The sequence below is a fragment of the Chelonia mydas genome, chromosome 1, assembly GCF_015237465.2.
Source record: "Chelonia mydas isolate rCheMyd1 chromosome 1, rCheMyd1.pri.v2, whole genome shotgun sequence".
Classification (NCBI taxonomy): domain Eukaryota; kingdom Metazoa; phylum Chordata; order Testudines; family Cheloniidae; genus Chelonia; species Chelonia mydas.
The window spans coordinates 112689639-112705121 of NC_057849.1; the positions used below are offsets into that span (position 1 = coordinate 112689639).

At 41.5% G+C, this 15483-nt stretch overlaps 2 protein-coding genes across 9 annotated transcripts in view; one reads left to right on the plus strand and one right to left on the minus strand.

The window, feature by feature from the left end:
- UXS1 (UDP-glucuronate decarboxylase 1) overlaps positions 1–1707 on the plus strand; it is a 95349-nt gene extending 93642 nt beyond the window's left edge. For all 4 annotated transcript variants that reach the window (XM_037897686.2, XM_037897682.2, XM_037897693.2 and 1 more), the window contains one exon: positions 892–1707. In XM_037897686.2, coding sequence (XP_037753614.1) covers positions 892–1023 — 132 coding nt within the window. In that variant the 3' untranslated portion in view covers positions 1024–1707. The remainder of the gene's footprint in view (positions 1–891) is intronic.
- ECRG4 (ECRG4 augurin precursor) overlaps positions 783–15483 on the minus strand; it is a 69900-nt gene continuing 55199 nt past the window's right edge. For 4 of the 5 annotated variants that reach the window (XM_043536418.1, XM_037897720.2, XM_007072251.4 and 1 more), the window contains exons 4-5: positions 13047–13204; positions 783–11471 (exon numbers count right to left, since the gene is read on the minus strand). In XM_043536418.1, the coding sequence (XP_043392353.1) occupies positions 11310–11471; positions 13047–13204 (320 nt within the window). In that variant the 3' untranslated portion in view covers positions 783–11309. The remainder of the gene's footprint in view (positions 11472–13046; positions 13205–15483) is intronic. The other variant, XM_043536420.1, reaches the window with a different exon arrangement.

Here is a 15483-nt window from a genome sequence, read left to right on the forward strand (position 1 = left end):
ATTTATTTTTAAAAAGTGGCACAGTGGCAGTAGATCATGTTCTATCAACTTTAATGGGATGCCAGAATTTGTACTCTTATCCAATGGTGAACGAGGATTGGTAGTGAATTGGAGAAGTGCAAATGTATGCATTTCTAAAGTGCCATCACTGTATCAATTCATGCTGGTGACATAAGCAAGAACAGAGATTACAATACTTGGAAAAGGAGTTAAATATTTCTGGTTTTGTGTGCCCATGAGTATAAAATACACTGTTTAAAACTGGAAACAGAAGAGGAAAATATTCTTCCTCTTAACTACGCACAAAATTTTTAGAATCTAATTAACTCTTTTAAAGAAAGCAAGATGATCAGTTCCTAATGGGATACTGTTATAACTGTCAGTTTTGCGTCATGGTTGATATCCCCATTGCTATTTCTTAGTGGACCAATTTAAAGAAGTATTTTAATTTAAACCTCGTTAGGCCTCACCATTTACACAGCTTATCTAGAGGATGTTCTCTTAATATAATTCAAAACAAGCCAAAAAACATTTTTTCCTCTTTTGTTTCTTACAAGCATATAAGGGATTCTCCAAGTTTGTATTTGGGCATAAACTGGGTTAAGTGTTACTGCCTGGTACTAAATGTGGTATTTACCGACTGAATTGACTGTTTCTAATTTAGTAAATGATCGTTAGATATAATAGTGATGGGTGCGTTAGATATAACAGTGATGGGTGCATTAGAAATGCATAGACATACTGTAACCAGTGGGTGGTGCTCTGTGTTTTTATTGATAAAGAATTTCAGAGCAGTGTTTTCATAACTTAGAAGATAGCCATAATAATACACTGTTATGAGAGTAGCCGGAATTTTAGGCTGATATGACCATCTCTTCTTTCTTTAAACAGGTCCCCTTGGAAGAAGGTTTAAATAAAGCAATTCACTACTTTCGTAAAGAACTCGAATATCAGGCAAACAATCAATATATCCCCAAACCAAAACCTGCAAGGATAAAAAAAGGAAGAACAAGACATAATTGAAAACTGTTACATTGGACAGGAGATTCCCTGCTTTACATTTGACAGGATGTAATTTTTTTTCTTTTTTTAAAAAGAAAGACTTAACAGGTATCATGAAGAACAAACTGGAATTTCATTCGGAAGCTTGCTTTAAAGAAGTGGATGTGCCTAAAAATTTAAAAATACTGCAAATCTTGCCTTGCACTTTTTAAATCTATCTTTTTATGTAAAATAGAGTAGAAAAATCTTTTGAGTATCTTCAAGTTTTATATCTTGCTGTGAGATCATTTGTTGTGACTGTCTTTGACAGTTTTATTTACTGGTTTCTTTGTGAAGCTGAAGATGAATATAAACGGGAGGGGATATACCAATTTATTTATAAAATGGGTACTATAAATGAGAAGTTATACTATGCATACGAGAAAAAGCTAGCAGTATTGTCAGGTGAGTGAAACACTGGCATTTAGTATATAGGGGTATAAAAGAATTCTGTATGAGAGCTTTATGTATTCTTTAAATCAGAGTTTTTTCAGAGGTTTAGTTTTAGTTGCACACTTGAATTTGGACTGTTTTCATTGAATATCATGGATAAGAATATTTTAAATCACTACTGTGTTGTGTGTACTCTGGGAAAAAAAGTTAATGTATTATTGGTTACCAGTGGTTGAATATGCTATTTTAATAAAATATGGAAAGTTCTCCTTACGGGTTTCAGTTTTTCAGTTAAAATAGTTCTATAGTTTGTGTTTTATCTGTACATATCTCAAATGTTAATTTTTTAAAAAAATCCATAATCTGTTATAAAAACAAATCATCCTGTTTGCAGGTCAATAATAATTTTTTCACTTTTCAAATCATATTTCTTTAACTGATTCTTGGGCTCAAAGATATTCATGTCAAAAAAAAAAACAACCCTCAAGTTGTTATAATTAAAGTTTGTCATTGTTTGCATTAGGCCTAGATTGTCACAGTGCAAAAGTATATGATGCCTTTAAAACACAAAATAGAACTTTAGCATCCCCAGCATGAGAGAAATCATGTATTTTACTTAAAAACAAAACTTACTATTGATTTTATCAGGAAATACACACCGCTGTACTGACTGTGATCTCATCACAGGAACCTAAATCCCATCATCTCCCACTTGTTGGATATCTGCACTTACTGCAACTGTCTGGTACCGGGAAGCATAAGGCTAGATTTTTTTTAGAGATATTGAGGCATTCCTCTGCTCAGAGTTGCAAAACCTAAGTCTCATTGAAAGTCAGTGGGACTTAAGTGCATAAGTGCCTAAATCCATTTTGAAAATGGGATTTAGCCGTCTAAATCCTGTGGGCTTTGCAACACTGAGCAGGGGAATGCCCAAAAACCTTTAAAAATCAGGGCTGTGGTCCGACCCTCAAGAGCTAACATTCTATCAGTACTGTGAACCACCACGCATGCTTCTTGATGGTCTAGAAAAAAAGAAGAAATAAAAGTCCAATGGACGTCTCAATGGTTTGCTATTAAAGATGCTGTTTAGGTTTGCTCACTACCTGGTCTGTCTTCATAAGGGGATGAGAATTAGAGGAGGTCTGTCTTGTGCTTTTGTAACGCAGTGGTTCGTGTGTGTTATGTATTGTCCTCAGTGCTTGATGTGCAGAGAAGATTAGTGTATTACAGCTCTGAGTTTCAGAGCCAAACTCTAGCTCAAGCTGTAAACTCTTGCTTTTAGCTCTGGAGGTCCCTGGTTCAATCCCCTGTCTCTGCCAAAATGACATCCTTCACACTTGCTCGAAAACAAAATCTGAGATTGTAGCAGTAGCATAGATTTGAAAACAGTTAGTGGTTTTATGGTGGTTTCAAATCAGCATTGTAGTGTTCAACATACCTTATGGTTAATACTGATATTCAGGTGTAACTTCAGGCTGTCTACTTAGGACTTGACAGAGCTGGCGCCTGTGAGATAGAGGACATGGGGCTGCATGTGATCCCCATTACTTATGTACCGTTATACACATCCTCAGTAGGTGGAATGGGGGGAGCTGTCAGAGAGAAGCCTGAGCGAGTTAGCTGCTGCTGCTGCCCCAAAGCGTCACCAGTGGAAGGAAGATGCCAGACCTAATCAGATTGGAGGTTGGGAAATCTGGAGATTATAGGTAAATGAAGGCGTGCCCTACTTTGCATATCTCAATATGGATGACCTCATGTTGTGTTATTTGCTGAAGTTCTTTGTTTTCTACTCCTACTCCCAGCTCTCACTGCAGTGTCAGGTGCACCAAGCAGAGGCATGCCATAAAGGTCCATGTTGCCAGGCTTGAGGTGCCTTTAAGTCCTAAGTGAAACTGAAACCTCCAAACTGAAATAAAATGGTGGGTTATTTTCAAGTATCATTCGCTGACAGCCTGATGGGATTTCTGGTGTCAGACTCCCATAGCCACTAAGGAAGGGAGTGAGGAGCCCAGACACCACAGTGAGGGTGAGAAATGAGCATGCCCTCAGCCAAACCAAGAAAAATTCCATGTTGCTTTTCCAACAGGCTCCAGGCAGAAGGAGCCCGGCTGCTCCTGCTTCCTTCCCGGAGAGAATCTTTGCAGGGTTATTTCAGATCCAGCTGCTCGGCTCTCCAATAACTAGGATCAGAGGGGCTGTCCTGAGGCCTTGCTCTGCCACTGCTGTCTACTCTGCTCCTCCTTTCCTCACAGCTGTGGCTCCCATTTTGAAACTCCCCCGCAGCACACACTGAGTGTGAGCCACTCTGTCCCAGCACTCACCAACGGGGTTATTGAGAACTCATGATTTTTAGTGTGAATGTCATATTTGGGCTTTTTAAGGGTTCTCACAGCTTTCTGATTTCTGCCTTCAGTCTTGAAGCATTTTGCCCTTTTCTAAAATGGCCACCATCTCCCAACACTGTTAATGGGACTAAGTCACAGGCTACCTTCAACAAGATGGCAGCCATTTCCTGACAGGCTTTGCTAGTGAAAATGGGGCTGCCCCCAGCAAAGATGGCTATTTTCTCACACTATTTGCAATGGGGCTGAAGACAGGCTGCTCTCAGTAAAAATGATGGTCCTATAGTCATCACATGAGAACCTGGCTGGGTATAGAGGAATGTGATGATGCAGGGCATGAATTTGGGAAGGGGCAGCAGAAAAGGATGGATGTTCGGAAACAGGACAATAAATTCAGACCTGTCAAGTGTCATTCCCATATACCTGGTAAAATATCATGCATTTTCAGAAAGAGACTGCTGCACAAAATACACCCTGCAATCTAGGGGAAGGTGCACTGAGATATAAGCCATCAGCCCATGAGTTCTAAACCCAGCTCTTCCAATGACTGCTATGACTATTTGTGTGCTTCACAACTATTCTTACCCAAAGCTTCCATGTACCCTACCCGAGGGAAGGTGTAATGATGTACAGCTAAGATAACAGAGAGGCTGGATATGGTCACTGCGGGCACAGTCAGAAGTAGAACTCTGTAGTGGCTAGATCACATAGAGACTTGAGTCTACTTTCTGCACCACCTAGCTCACATAGGAGAGGTTCATGCTTTTAGAGCCAGAGATCTGAGTACATTCCCTGTTAATACTTTACATCTATGGACCCACCTTTCCTCAGGGAGGATAACATGTTTCTTCACCAGCTACTACTATAGCAAAACAGGAAGAGCTCTGTGCTGCGTCTCAATGTTGTAGATCAAACATTATTCATGCATGACCCATGGGCGGGGAGGGATTAGTGTGAGGAACCTGGGATAATTTAAATATACTTTAATGTGAACTATATTTGTACAATGTATTAATATTTGTTGCATTTTGGTTAGTGGGAACTGTCCCTTTACGAATAGGATGCAGCATTTAGGATGAGGTTTGTTTGAACATGACTAAGTAGGGTGGAAGAGAGGATACTTGTGTGTGCAGAGTGGAAGGTTGTGCCACAATGAGTTCCAAAAAGGTTGGAACTTTATTAAATAAACCCATCTTCACAGAAAACTTCACTCGTGAAGGTGTAAATATGAGCAATTACTAGGGGACTTCATGTCTCCATTTCGGTTTGCACATCTTAAAAACACCACCACACTTTGCTCTAATTGGCAGACTCCGCAAGGAGACCAAAACTGGCATTAGCCCCAGATACTAAACTACCTCTCTTATCCCTACAGAAAGTGTGTGGGGTCTCTTCTCCCTCCCTTCTTCTCAGGGCTCAGAAATGCTGGCTGGTCGGGGTGGGGGGAGTCTTACCGCCTACTATGCGTGCTGTAGATAAACAGGAATCCATTCAGGAAGGCTGCATGAGCATTTCATTAACATGTTTTTTTGTTTTTTTTTAAAGCCTAATTTTACAGCTGAATTTTGAATCCAAAATGATTGCACACAAATTGGGAGGGGAACAATTCCTCCCAAAGGTGAACAGATAGAAGAAAGGTAATAAATGTGATGGGATTAAAATCATGGTTTTATGGGGGGTCCCGGGTTATGCTGCAGGCTCCAGTCCCAGCCTCAGCCCCCTTAGCCCTGTCTGCATCCCCTGCCCTCCTGGAGCCACCTCCCTGCTCCTGGCCCCAGCACTGCAGGGCGTGGACAGGGATGGAGGGGGCGCAGCACCCCCCCCCTAAAAAGTGTTCTGGCACCACTGCACCTACGTGGGAAGATCGCAAAGGTATAAATGAGTTCGTGCAGGACCACACATTTTGCAACTTCAGCAACACCATAGAGGCTAGGACTGTTGAGTGTCTAACCTCCCATTTGCTGGGGTCTCTCTCTTTCCCTGGAAATTCACGTTGCTGCTCAGGAGCCCATGAGAAAGTGCCTGAAACTGGGACTTTCCTGGGGAAAAGGGGAAGGTTTATTGGGTCTGAGAAGGGCACTTAGCCTGGAAGAGAGGAGCATGAGCCCAGGTGGAATGGTTTGATCTGCTGGCAGTTGCTACTGCTCAGGAGTCCCCTTGGCCACTGGGATCTGTGGGTGCAGGGGGAGCTCTCTGTAACATCTTTCTGCACCTGGGAGGCCCAGAGAGCCACAGAGAGGAAAGGAAGCTGAGCGGCATGAGCCGACCCAGGTGTGTGTGAAGAGGAGGTTAGGAGTAGAGCTAGGGGAATAACTGTTTTGTTTTTTTTTCCCCCTCTTCAGTTCAGTGGCAAAACAGAAACATCTGAAACACATTTTGAGCTGGGTCACCCTGAAATGACAATTTGGTGTCGGTTCTTGCCAAAACAACAAAAAATGGCTTTAGTTGAGTTGGGTTTAAAAAAAAATTTTTTTTAAAGCTAATTCTAGCTAAATTCAAAACAAAAATGTCAGTGTTTCATTCTGTTTTGTTTTGTTTTCATTCTCCTCTACCCTCACCCTTTTTTACTTTTGGCCGAAATGTCTTATCCTGAATTTGCAAACAGTTTCAGTTGACCCAAAATTGCATTTTGTTTTTTTTTAAACAATGTTGCCCAGCTGTAGCTGGGAGCCTGCCTCTTGTGTGAGGGAGAAGTGGACAGACAGTTGTTGAAAATATTTCTCTGTACATGGGGCAGGGGATATATTTAACAGTCACTGTAGGCATGTCCATTATTAGCGGTGATCTTTGAAAAAGAAGTGATATCCCGCAGGCATTTTGTACACTTTCTCAGAAAATTGGTAGGACCACTGCTTGGTCTGAATTACTGATTCAGCATGCAGGAGGAATGTGACCTTGTCAGGTCCTGAAACATTAAAAGCTGGCTCAGAGCCAAACTGTTCATATTCTTTAGGAGCTCTCACTGAACACTGCCCGCTTTTCCATTTTATAAGGATAGCTACGTGATTTCAACAACCATGATGACCAGGCATGTTATTTTCTAGAACACTTAAGGAACTGCCTGAAGAGATCTCTGAGCCTTTAGCAATTATCTTTGTGACCTCATGGAGGATGGGAGCGATCCCAGAAGACTGGCAAAGAGAAAACATAGTACCTCTCTGTCAAAAGGGGAACAAGTACAACTCAGAGAATTATAGACCAGTCAGCTTAACTCTGCTAGTTAGAAGGATAATGGAGCAAAGCAACTCGAAGAAAAGAAGGCGATAAAGAGCAGTCAACATGGATTTGTCAAGAACAAATTATGTCAAATCAATCTAATATCCTTTGACAGGGTAACAAGCATTGTGGGGAAGCAAATGATGTGATATATCTTAGTAAGGCAGTTGATACTGCCTCACTTGACCTTCTGATAAGGAAACTAGTGAAATAAAGCCTAGATGAACCTACTAGGAAATGGGTGCACAACTGGTTAGAAAAGCATACACTGAGAGTAATCATCAATGGTTCACAATCAAGCTGGAAAGGTATATGAATTATTCTCTGGCAGGAATTTATCCTGGGTCTAGTTCTAATCAATATCTTCATAAATGATTTAGATAATAGCACAGCGAATACATACACAAAGTTTGCACGTTATACCAAGATGGGAGGAGTTGCAAGCGCTTTGGAGGACAGGATTACAGAGAAGGGCAACAAAAAGGATTGGGGTATAGAACAGCTTCCATAGGAGGAGAGATTAAAAAGACTGGGACATTTCAGCTTGGAAAAGAGACAGCTAAGGGGGGATATGATAGAGATCTATAAAAATCATGATGGCGTGGAGAAAGTGAATAAGGAAACGTTATTTACTCCTTCGCATAATACAAGAACCAGGAGTCACCCAATGAAATTAATAGGAAGCAGGTTTAAAACAAAAGGAAGTACTTCTTCACACAATGCCCAGTCAACCTGTGGAACTTGTTGCTGGGATGTTGTGAAGGCCAAACCTGTAACAGGATTCAAAAAAGAACTAGAAAAGATCATGGAGGATAGGTCCATCAATGGATACTAGCCAAATGGTCAGAGATGGAACACCTTGCTCTGAGTATCGCTAGCCTCTGTTGTCAGAAGCTTGAGTGGACAACAGGATCACTCGATGATTGCGTGTTCTGTTCATTACCTCTGAAGCACCTGGCATTGGCCACTGTTGAAAGACAGGATACGCGGCTAGATGGGCCATTGGTCTGGACCAATATGGCTGTTTTATTTTCTTATGTAGGGTGATTGATAAAGTTTTCTCCTTAACTGCTGAGGACAGCACAAGAAGTAATGGGCTTAAATTGCAGCAAGGGAGATTTAGGTGAGACATTATGAAAAACTTCCTAACTATTAAGTTAGCTAAGCACTGGAACAAATTACCTAGGGAGGTTGTGGAAGCACCATCACTAGAGGTTTTTAAGAACAGGTTAGCCAAACACCTGTCAAGGCTGAGCTAGGTACTTAGTGTGACGTTGCACTCCATATGTTTTATGGAAATATGTTTATAAGTGTGAATATGATGTAACTAAAATATGCTTCATGCAAAAGGTCTCCTGTAAGGTATCATTACAAAGCTTATGATCTACTGAGTGTGTTCATCATCCTATTTGTTTTCATGTATTATTTCTATGTCTGGAGTTAGGAGAATAAGATATAAAATTTGTATTACTGCTGTAACCATGTTAAATGGAAGCCATTAAGGATGCTTCAGAATCAATGACCTGTGAATGGGTTTGTTTACCTGCAAACCTTCCTGTGTTGGTGTCTTCCAGCTCCTAGGTAATGAAGAAGGAGGTCTTACAGTGACATGTGATCATGTCACCTGACCTGGAATCCGTCTTAAATCTGGTGCTTTTCCCATTTAGAAGGAGAGGTGTGGATCTAGAGAGACACAAGATTCCTGCCTTGTGCCAAAGCTATAAAAGGGGGGGGGAACAGAACAAAGGGGGCTGCCAGTCATGAGAAATCCCCTAGTTATGACCTGAGCTGGAGCTAACAAGGACTGCACCAGGGAAAAGGATTGGGCCCAGACTAGGAAGAAGTCTAGTCTGTGAAAAAAGCTTATCGGAACATCTCTGCGGGTGAGATTTATCTGTATTCAGTTTCTTAATGTATTAGGCTTCAACTTGCGTGTTTTGTTTTATTTTGCTGGGTAACTTACTTTGTTCTGTCTGTTATTACTTGAAACCACTTAAATCCTACATTTTATACTTAAAAAAATCACTTTTGTTTATTAGTAAACCCAGAGTAAGTGATTAATACCTGGGGGAGCAAACAGCTGTGCATATCTCTCTATTAGTGTTATAGAGAGTGGACAATTCATGAGTTTACCCTGTATAAACTTTATACAAAGTAAAATGGATTTATTTGGGGTTTGGATCCCATTGGGAACTGGGTGTCTGGGTGCTGGAGATAGGTGACTTGCTGAGCAGTTTTTGGTTAAAGTCTGCAGCTTTGGGGGCATGGGCCAGACCTGGGTCTGTGTTGCAGAGGCTAGCGTGTCTGGCTCAACAAGGCAGGGTTCTGGAGTCCCAGGCTGGCAGCGGAAAACGGGCTCGAAGGTAATTCCAGCACACCAAGTGACAGTCCCAAGGGGGTCTCTGTGAACAAACCCATCACACTTAGTCCCGCCTCAGTGCAGGCAGCTCAGTGACCTATCACGGTCACTTTCAGGCCTACATTTCTATGATTCACCAATGGGCTATCTATATTGTCTGCATATGAGGAGAGGAAAACGTGGCCTCTCGTTAGCTGTTTTTTCTGGCCAGAACCATTCTGGAGAAGTTTAAATATGTAATGTTGAGGATTTCCATAGACTTGTATAATAACTTATTTGAATACTATATGTAGTTTAAAATCCATTCTAAAAACCAAAGCTTTTATCTCAGGACCAAAAGTGGGGCAGTATAGTTCCTTTTTGGTTTAAATTTGTGCCAAAGGAGGTTCAGAAAGACCATGTAATATTCTTGTAATTGTTCATGATGTTTCCTTTCACTGGATGTTGAGGTCTGAAATTTTGCGGGGGGAATCACCAACTTCAGTTGAGTGTTCTAAAGCCCTGCTGATTTTTAGCAGGGACACAGAAGGGTGAGAAAAGCTTCCAAAACTAGCGTTTTTTCACTCATGTAAGACATGGTGTCAAGAGAAGCTTACTTAATGCACTGTAAAAAGGTAGCTGAGGCCTTGTCTACATGAGAAAGTTACACCAATTTAACTAAATTTAGTTTAACTGACTGGGAGCCTATGTGCAAATGATCCAAAAACATAAAAGAAAACATTTTCTGTGTATAAATTTAGCCAGTTTTCATCTGCATAAAAGCACTTGATAGGTGGGGCTAGGTGCAAAGGAAAACTAACTAGCATTTTTTAAAATCTGTTTTCATCTCCAAGCATCTGCCTCTGGAGCGCATCCCTGCACTACTGTACTGCTTGGGCTGCTGGGTGGTTCTCCATCACACTACATCTGCTGAGGTGGGCTGTAGACAGAAGTTCAGTAATGGGTAAGGCTTAGGCGACTTGATGGCTGGCATAAAGACATTATACTTATGCACGGTGTTGGAAATTCCTATTTACTTCAAGCCCCAGTGTGCCATAAGTTCCTATCCTGGATGTTTTTCTTCATTAATTTGCTACCATTTTCATTCAGACACAATTTTTTGATCATAGCTTTCTGTTCCCTTTTAAGAGCATAATGTGATCGTATCCAAGCTGTACTTCCCATGACCACGGCAGAGGGCACTGTCTGGTGCTATTTCATCACTATTAATTTCATGGGACAATATATTTTTATACCTGATTATATAGCGATGGAGAGACACTTTAAACATCTATTATTTTTACACTCACAACTTTAAAATAGCTCCTTTGATAATTTTATGCCAAGTTTCAGCCCAGGTTAAATTCTACAGCCAAGTTGTAAAGGACGCAACATGAACTATAAAAGTGCTATAGTATTTAACATGTATTATGCATTAGAGGGTGCTGAAAATGGAAATGTAGGGAAAGGACCCTGGAAGATGTTTAAATTTGAGGAAACATATCTTCCTCTAAGAGTGTGGGATTTATTTACTGTACTGACGACAGACCAAAATAACTGAGCACATTGAAACGCATTGTCTTATAAAATCCACCAAAACTGGGTGAAATCAGGCAATCAGTTTTTAAGAATGAGTAAAAAGCCCTTGAAAATGTAATCTCTAATAATGCAGTGCTTTGAAATGAACTCAGCTATTGCAAACTCTGTCTACCCAAGCAACAGAAAAATGCTTATTTTACCAAAAGACTTCAATTCTAACACTTCTACATAGTGTACTGTTAAGTAATTATAGAAGCCCATTCCAAAGAGGCTTCTGTGCTAGGCAGTTCCCTTCTTCTCTTTGTTTATAAGAAATAGCTACTATTAAAAAAAAAAAAAAGAGGGGGAAGGGGGAGAGAGAGGATGCGAGTGAGTGAGGCTAGGGCTCCGCTCAATCCGATACAGACCTACAATTCTTAGTTACAGTAGAATAAATTAGGTTAATAATCATCGTAGTTGACACTCGCTCCATGCCTAAAGGTGTGTGGGTTTCGGGGCCCAATAGGTGCATCTTCATCGTAATGGTGCTGGTAGTAGCCACCATAATATTCATTGCCACCACGTCCCAAGTTTGTCCAGTAGGAGATGTCGTCTTCAAATTTCTGCAGACAAAAGGTGAGAGAGAATGCATTTGTATTCTAAAGCCACAATCATTTTTGTAAAAAACAAGGGAAAATAAAGTAATGGGTTCTTCTGGTTTGTTTTAGGAATGTTAAGCCTTTGCTGCTTTGAAAAAAGGTAGGTTTTTTAAAAAAAATCATTGGGCCTTCCAAAATGATTGCAGTAAACAGATTCCAGCACAAATCCAGGATCCAGACTCCAGCGAGAGACTGCTGAATTGGAATTCGTTTGCAAATTGGATACAATTAACTTAGGCTTGAATAGAGACTGGGAGTGGCTAAGTCATTATGCAAGGTAACCTATTTCCCCTTGTTTTTTCCAAACCCCCCCCCCCCCCCCCCCCCGACGTTCTTGTTAAACCCTGGATTTGTGCTGGAAATGGCCCACCTTGATTATCATACACATTATAAGGAGAGTGGTCACTTTAGATAAGCTGTTACCAACAGGAAAGTGGGTTTGTGTGTGGGGCGGGAGAGAAAACCTGGATTTGTGCTGGAAATGGCCCAACTTGATTATCATACACATTGTAAGGAGAGTGATCACTTTAGATAAGCTATTACCAGCAGGAGAGTGGAGTGCAGGGAGGTATTTTTTCATGCTTTGTGTGTATAAAAAGATCTTCTACACTTTCCACAGTATGCATCCAATGAAGTGAGCTGTAGCTCACGAAAGCTTATGCTCAAATAAATTGGTTAGTCTCTAAGGTACCACAAGTCCTCCTTTTCTTTTTATTTTTTACCTCTTCTTTATATTAGAGCTGAGACTGTCTGGCTATAAATATGTCTATTCTGCACTTTCAGTGATCTCTCAGTTACAGCTTTGTGCAATATGCATAGGAACTGGAACTCTGTTTCACCCCAACATTCCTACAAATTAACTATTTTTCTGGATACTGTCATTTGAAAGGAGGCTTGTCAAATGCCTTCAAATAGTACACACTTTAAACTTTCTAATTAACTTAAAATGTAGCTATTTAGCGGTCTAACTTCCATTGAGTTCTTCAGAAGTTAGGTGCCTAAGTACCTTTAGAAAGTTACAGCACTGATCAAAGTTACGTGATTTAAAAGCCTCTACCCACAACTGCCAATGCTCTAGCTGGTATTCAAATTCCTTGCCTCTTCTCAGAAGAATGCCAATCATGCCAAACTATGAGTGGATGTGTGATTTGTCCAAACACCCAAAAGTAATATACTGAGACCACAATGCTCATTTCAACACTTGTAACTTTGTTTGGTGTATGTCTCTTTCACATACACATTCTTCCATATAAACCAGATGACAATTTCATTAAATTGAAGCCCAACGAGATTCAAAATTTTGGAACATGTTTTCTTCATAATTTTTTATGAACAGGGTTTTAAATCAAGCTATCAAAAGTAACTACTGGGTTTGCATTTATACGTCACAATTTATTATTCTCTATTTTCAAAAGGTGCGAGAGTGTCAAATGTGTGAAAAAAAGAAATAAGCCACTTTTTCATTGATATGTATTCTTAGTATCACTATGTTTGCACACACACAAAGTCCCCATTGCTACGAGCAAGACTCGTACTCACCGCTTCATCAAATCCCAGGTAGAGGAATTGCTGATACCACTGCTGTACGTCAGGTTGAGTCCTATCCCCCAGCTGGCGCTTCTGGCGTTTCAGGCTGCCTAAGAACTCCTTGGCCGTGTTTTCTTTCACTAACACCTCTGTTTTAGCAGGCGCAGGAGCTGAAATGAAGTCCCCAAATGACATGCCAGTAATTTTTTTAATCAGCCCAAAATGCATTAGCCTAATAATGCCTTTAGCAATAAGTCACCCCCTTCATGCTTGGCTGTACTATGCACGCAATAGTAACAGAGTAGTAACAATAACCCACACAATCAATCAAATAGAATAGACATTGTCAGTTAACTTCATTCTGGATTTTGTCCATCTCTCTCCCTCAGCCCCATAAGTCTCCAGACACCACTTGGATTTGAAACCTGGTAACAGTTGACTCCATTCCAATTTTAAGTAGCTTGGCTCAAACTTTCTTCAGATTATTAAGTGATCACATACTGAGGGCCATGTTTTCAAATCTAACCAATCAGGAACTCTGGATTTCTTTTAAAGGCGAGTACAGAGAACTCAGGGATAAAGCTATGAAATGGCTACTTCCCTTCACTTCAAGTTATCTCCATGAGTCGGTGTTTTCAGCAGTGATTTCTGTGTAAACTAAACACAGAAATCGTTTACATTTGGAAAACAATTTATGTATGATGCTATCAGAGATACAACCAAATGCTGCATCTGAAACAGGCCCCTTCTTCTCATTAAAATCTGAGGCTGTGTCCGAACATGCCAAGAAATCCATATTTTCAAATTACAATTTTTAAAATCCTGGATTAGACCAGATTATACAATTAAATCGTATGTAGTTTAATAAAGTCACAAAACCATCAAAACTCTAGTGTCCTGAGTTGGTTAAAAAAAAAAACAACAGAAAATGGTGTTTGGCTGTGGGGACCTACCATGTTTTAAAATATCTGTAGGGAGGCCGCAGTACTCAAATGTTTCGGAACCAGGGACATAGTCAGTGGGGGTCCCCTTGCTGGTGAGAACTATAACTGGCCATACATGTCTTCATGGTATCTGCAACACCTTCTCATTCTCCACACCACTCCCCTGGGCTGGCTACTAAAGCTCCTCCCACAGCCACGCCACTCCAAATCCCTCCTGCTGCACGTTGGCAGGCCAAGCAAGCACAGCTGTTGCTGCACTGCTTCGTCTGCTACAGGGGATGCTGTGGCAAGGAAGGCTAGAAACTGCCTCTTCTGCACTGTCCTTCTAGCTTGCAGCCAGTGCTGAGACCGGAGCTAGAGAGCCCCTGGAAAGAGGATCTCAGAACCTTAGTGCAGGGCAGTGGGGTGGGGAGGCATCACCACTGCTAGCAGGAGTAGTGTATGAAGATACTGAGAAACCCAGAAGAAGATAGGAAGATTCCCCAGAATCTGGGAGTAGCAGGCATCAGAGTCCTATCTGAATGGGTGGGGGGAAGGTGCGGGGGGGTCTATGGTTCAATCACAGAGCAGGTTGGCAGCCGGTAAGGGGCAGGGGCTGCAGCTTTGCATGTGTTTCAACTGGCCTCTCCATCTGGTACAGCCCTGCTTCTCCCCACTCCAGCTCCCCCAGCCATCACCTTGGCTCCTAATGTTGGCCCACTTCAGGTCATTTGCACATTAGGCCCTTTTTTAAAAAATGTGCCGTGGCAGGGGCGGGAAGGAGGCACAGTCAGGGCCAAATCAGTGTGTTCACCTTTACCAGGAGCGGAGACAAAGGAGAAAAAAATGTCCCAAGCAGCTTTAACTTGTTTCTTTTCTGCTCTGCACTTGCCATCACAGCAGAGATTGGTGCTGAATCACTGCTCCTTGGGGAATCTCAGTGTGACACTGACAGACCCTGGTCATTGGCGGGCAGGAGCAAACCTGGGACCGCTGGAGCTAAATGCACGAGTCTCTACTGCATGAGCTAAAAGCCAACTAGCTGTTAGCGAAGGCTGTAGAGCAGACTCACTAATTTCTCTCTCTCTAAGTGGTCTCCATGCCACTAGATGGGACAGAACAGCACACCCAGGAGGTGTGTGGGTTACATCTGTACCTACAGGCTGGAATTAATGTAACCTGTGACTGCTCTGTGATATGGATGCATCTCTTGGCGCCTGGGTGCATGGCACTTTGACATTCAGGTGTGTAGAACAGAATGTAGGTACATTGGGCCCAAGATCTTTTTTTTTCTGTTGGTTTGCTATCTATCTGTTATGGAGATGATCCCTTCTTGCTTCAGTGTGATGACTGTAATCCATATGTTGTATTAACAAGATGTATATCAGTTTCAGAGCTGACAGGCATGCGTAGGCACAACTAGGGTTGCCAATGTTCTAATAGCAGAAAACTGAACATCCTTGTCCTACTCCCTGAGGCCCTGCCCCACTGCTTTGACGAGGCCCTGCCCCTACACTCATGTCACC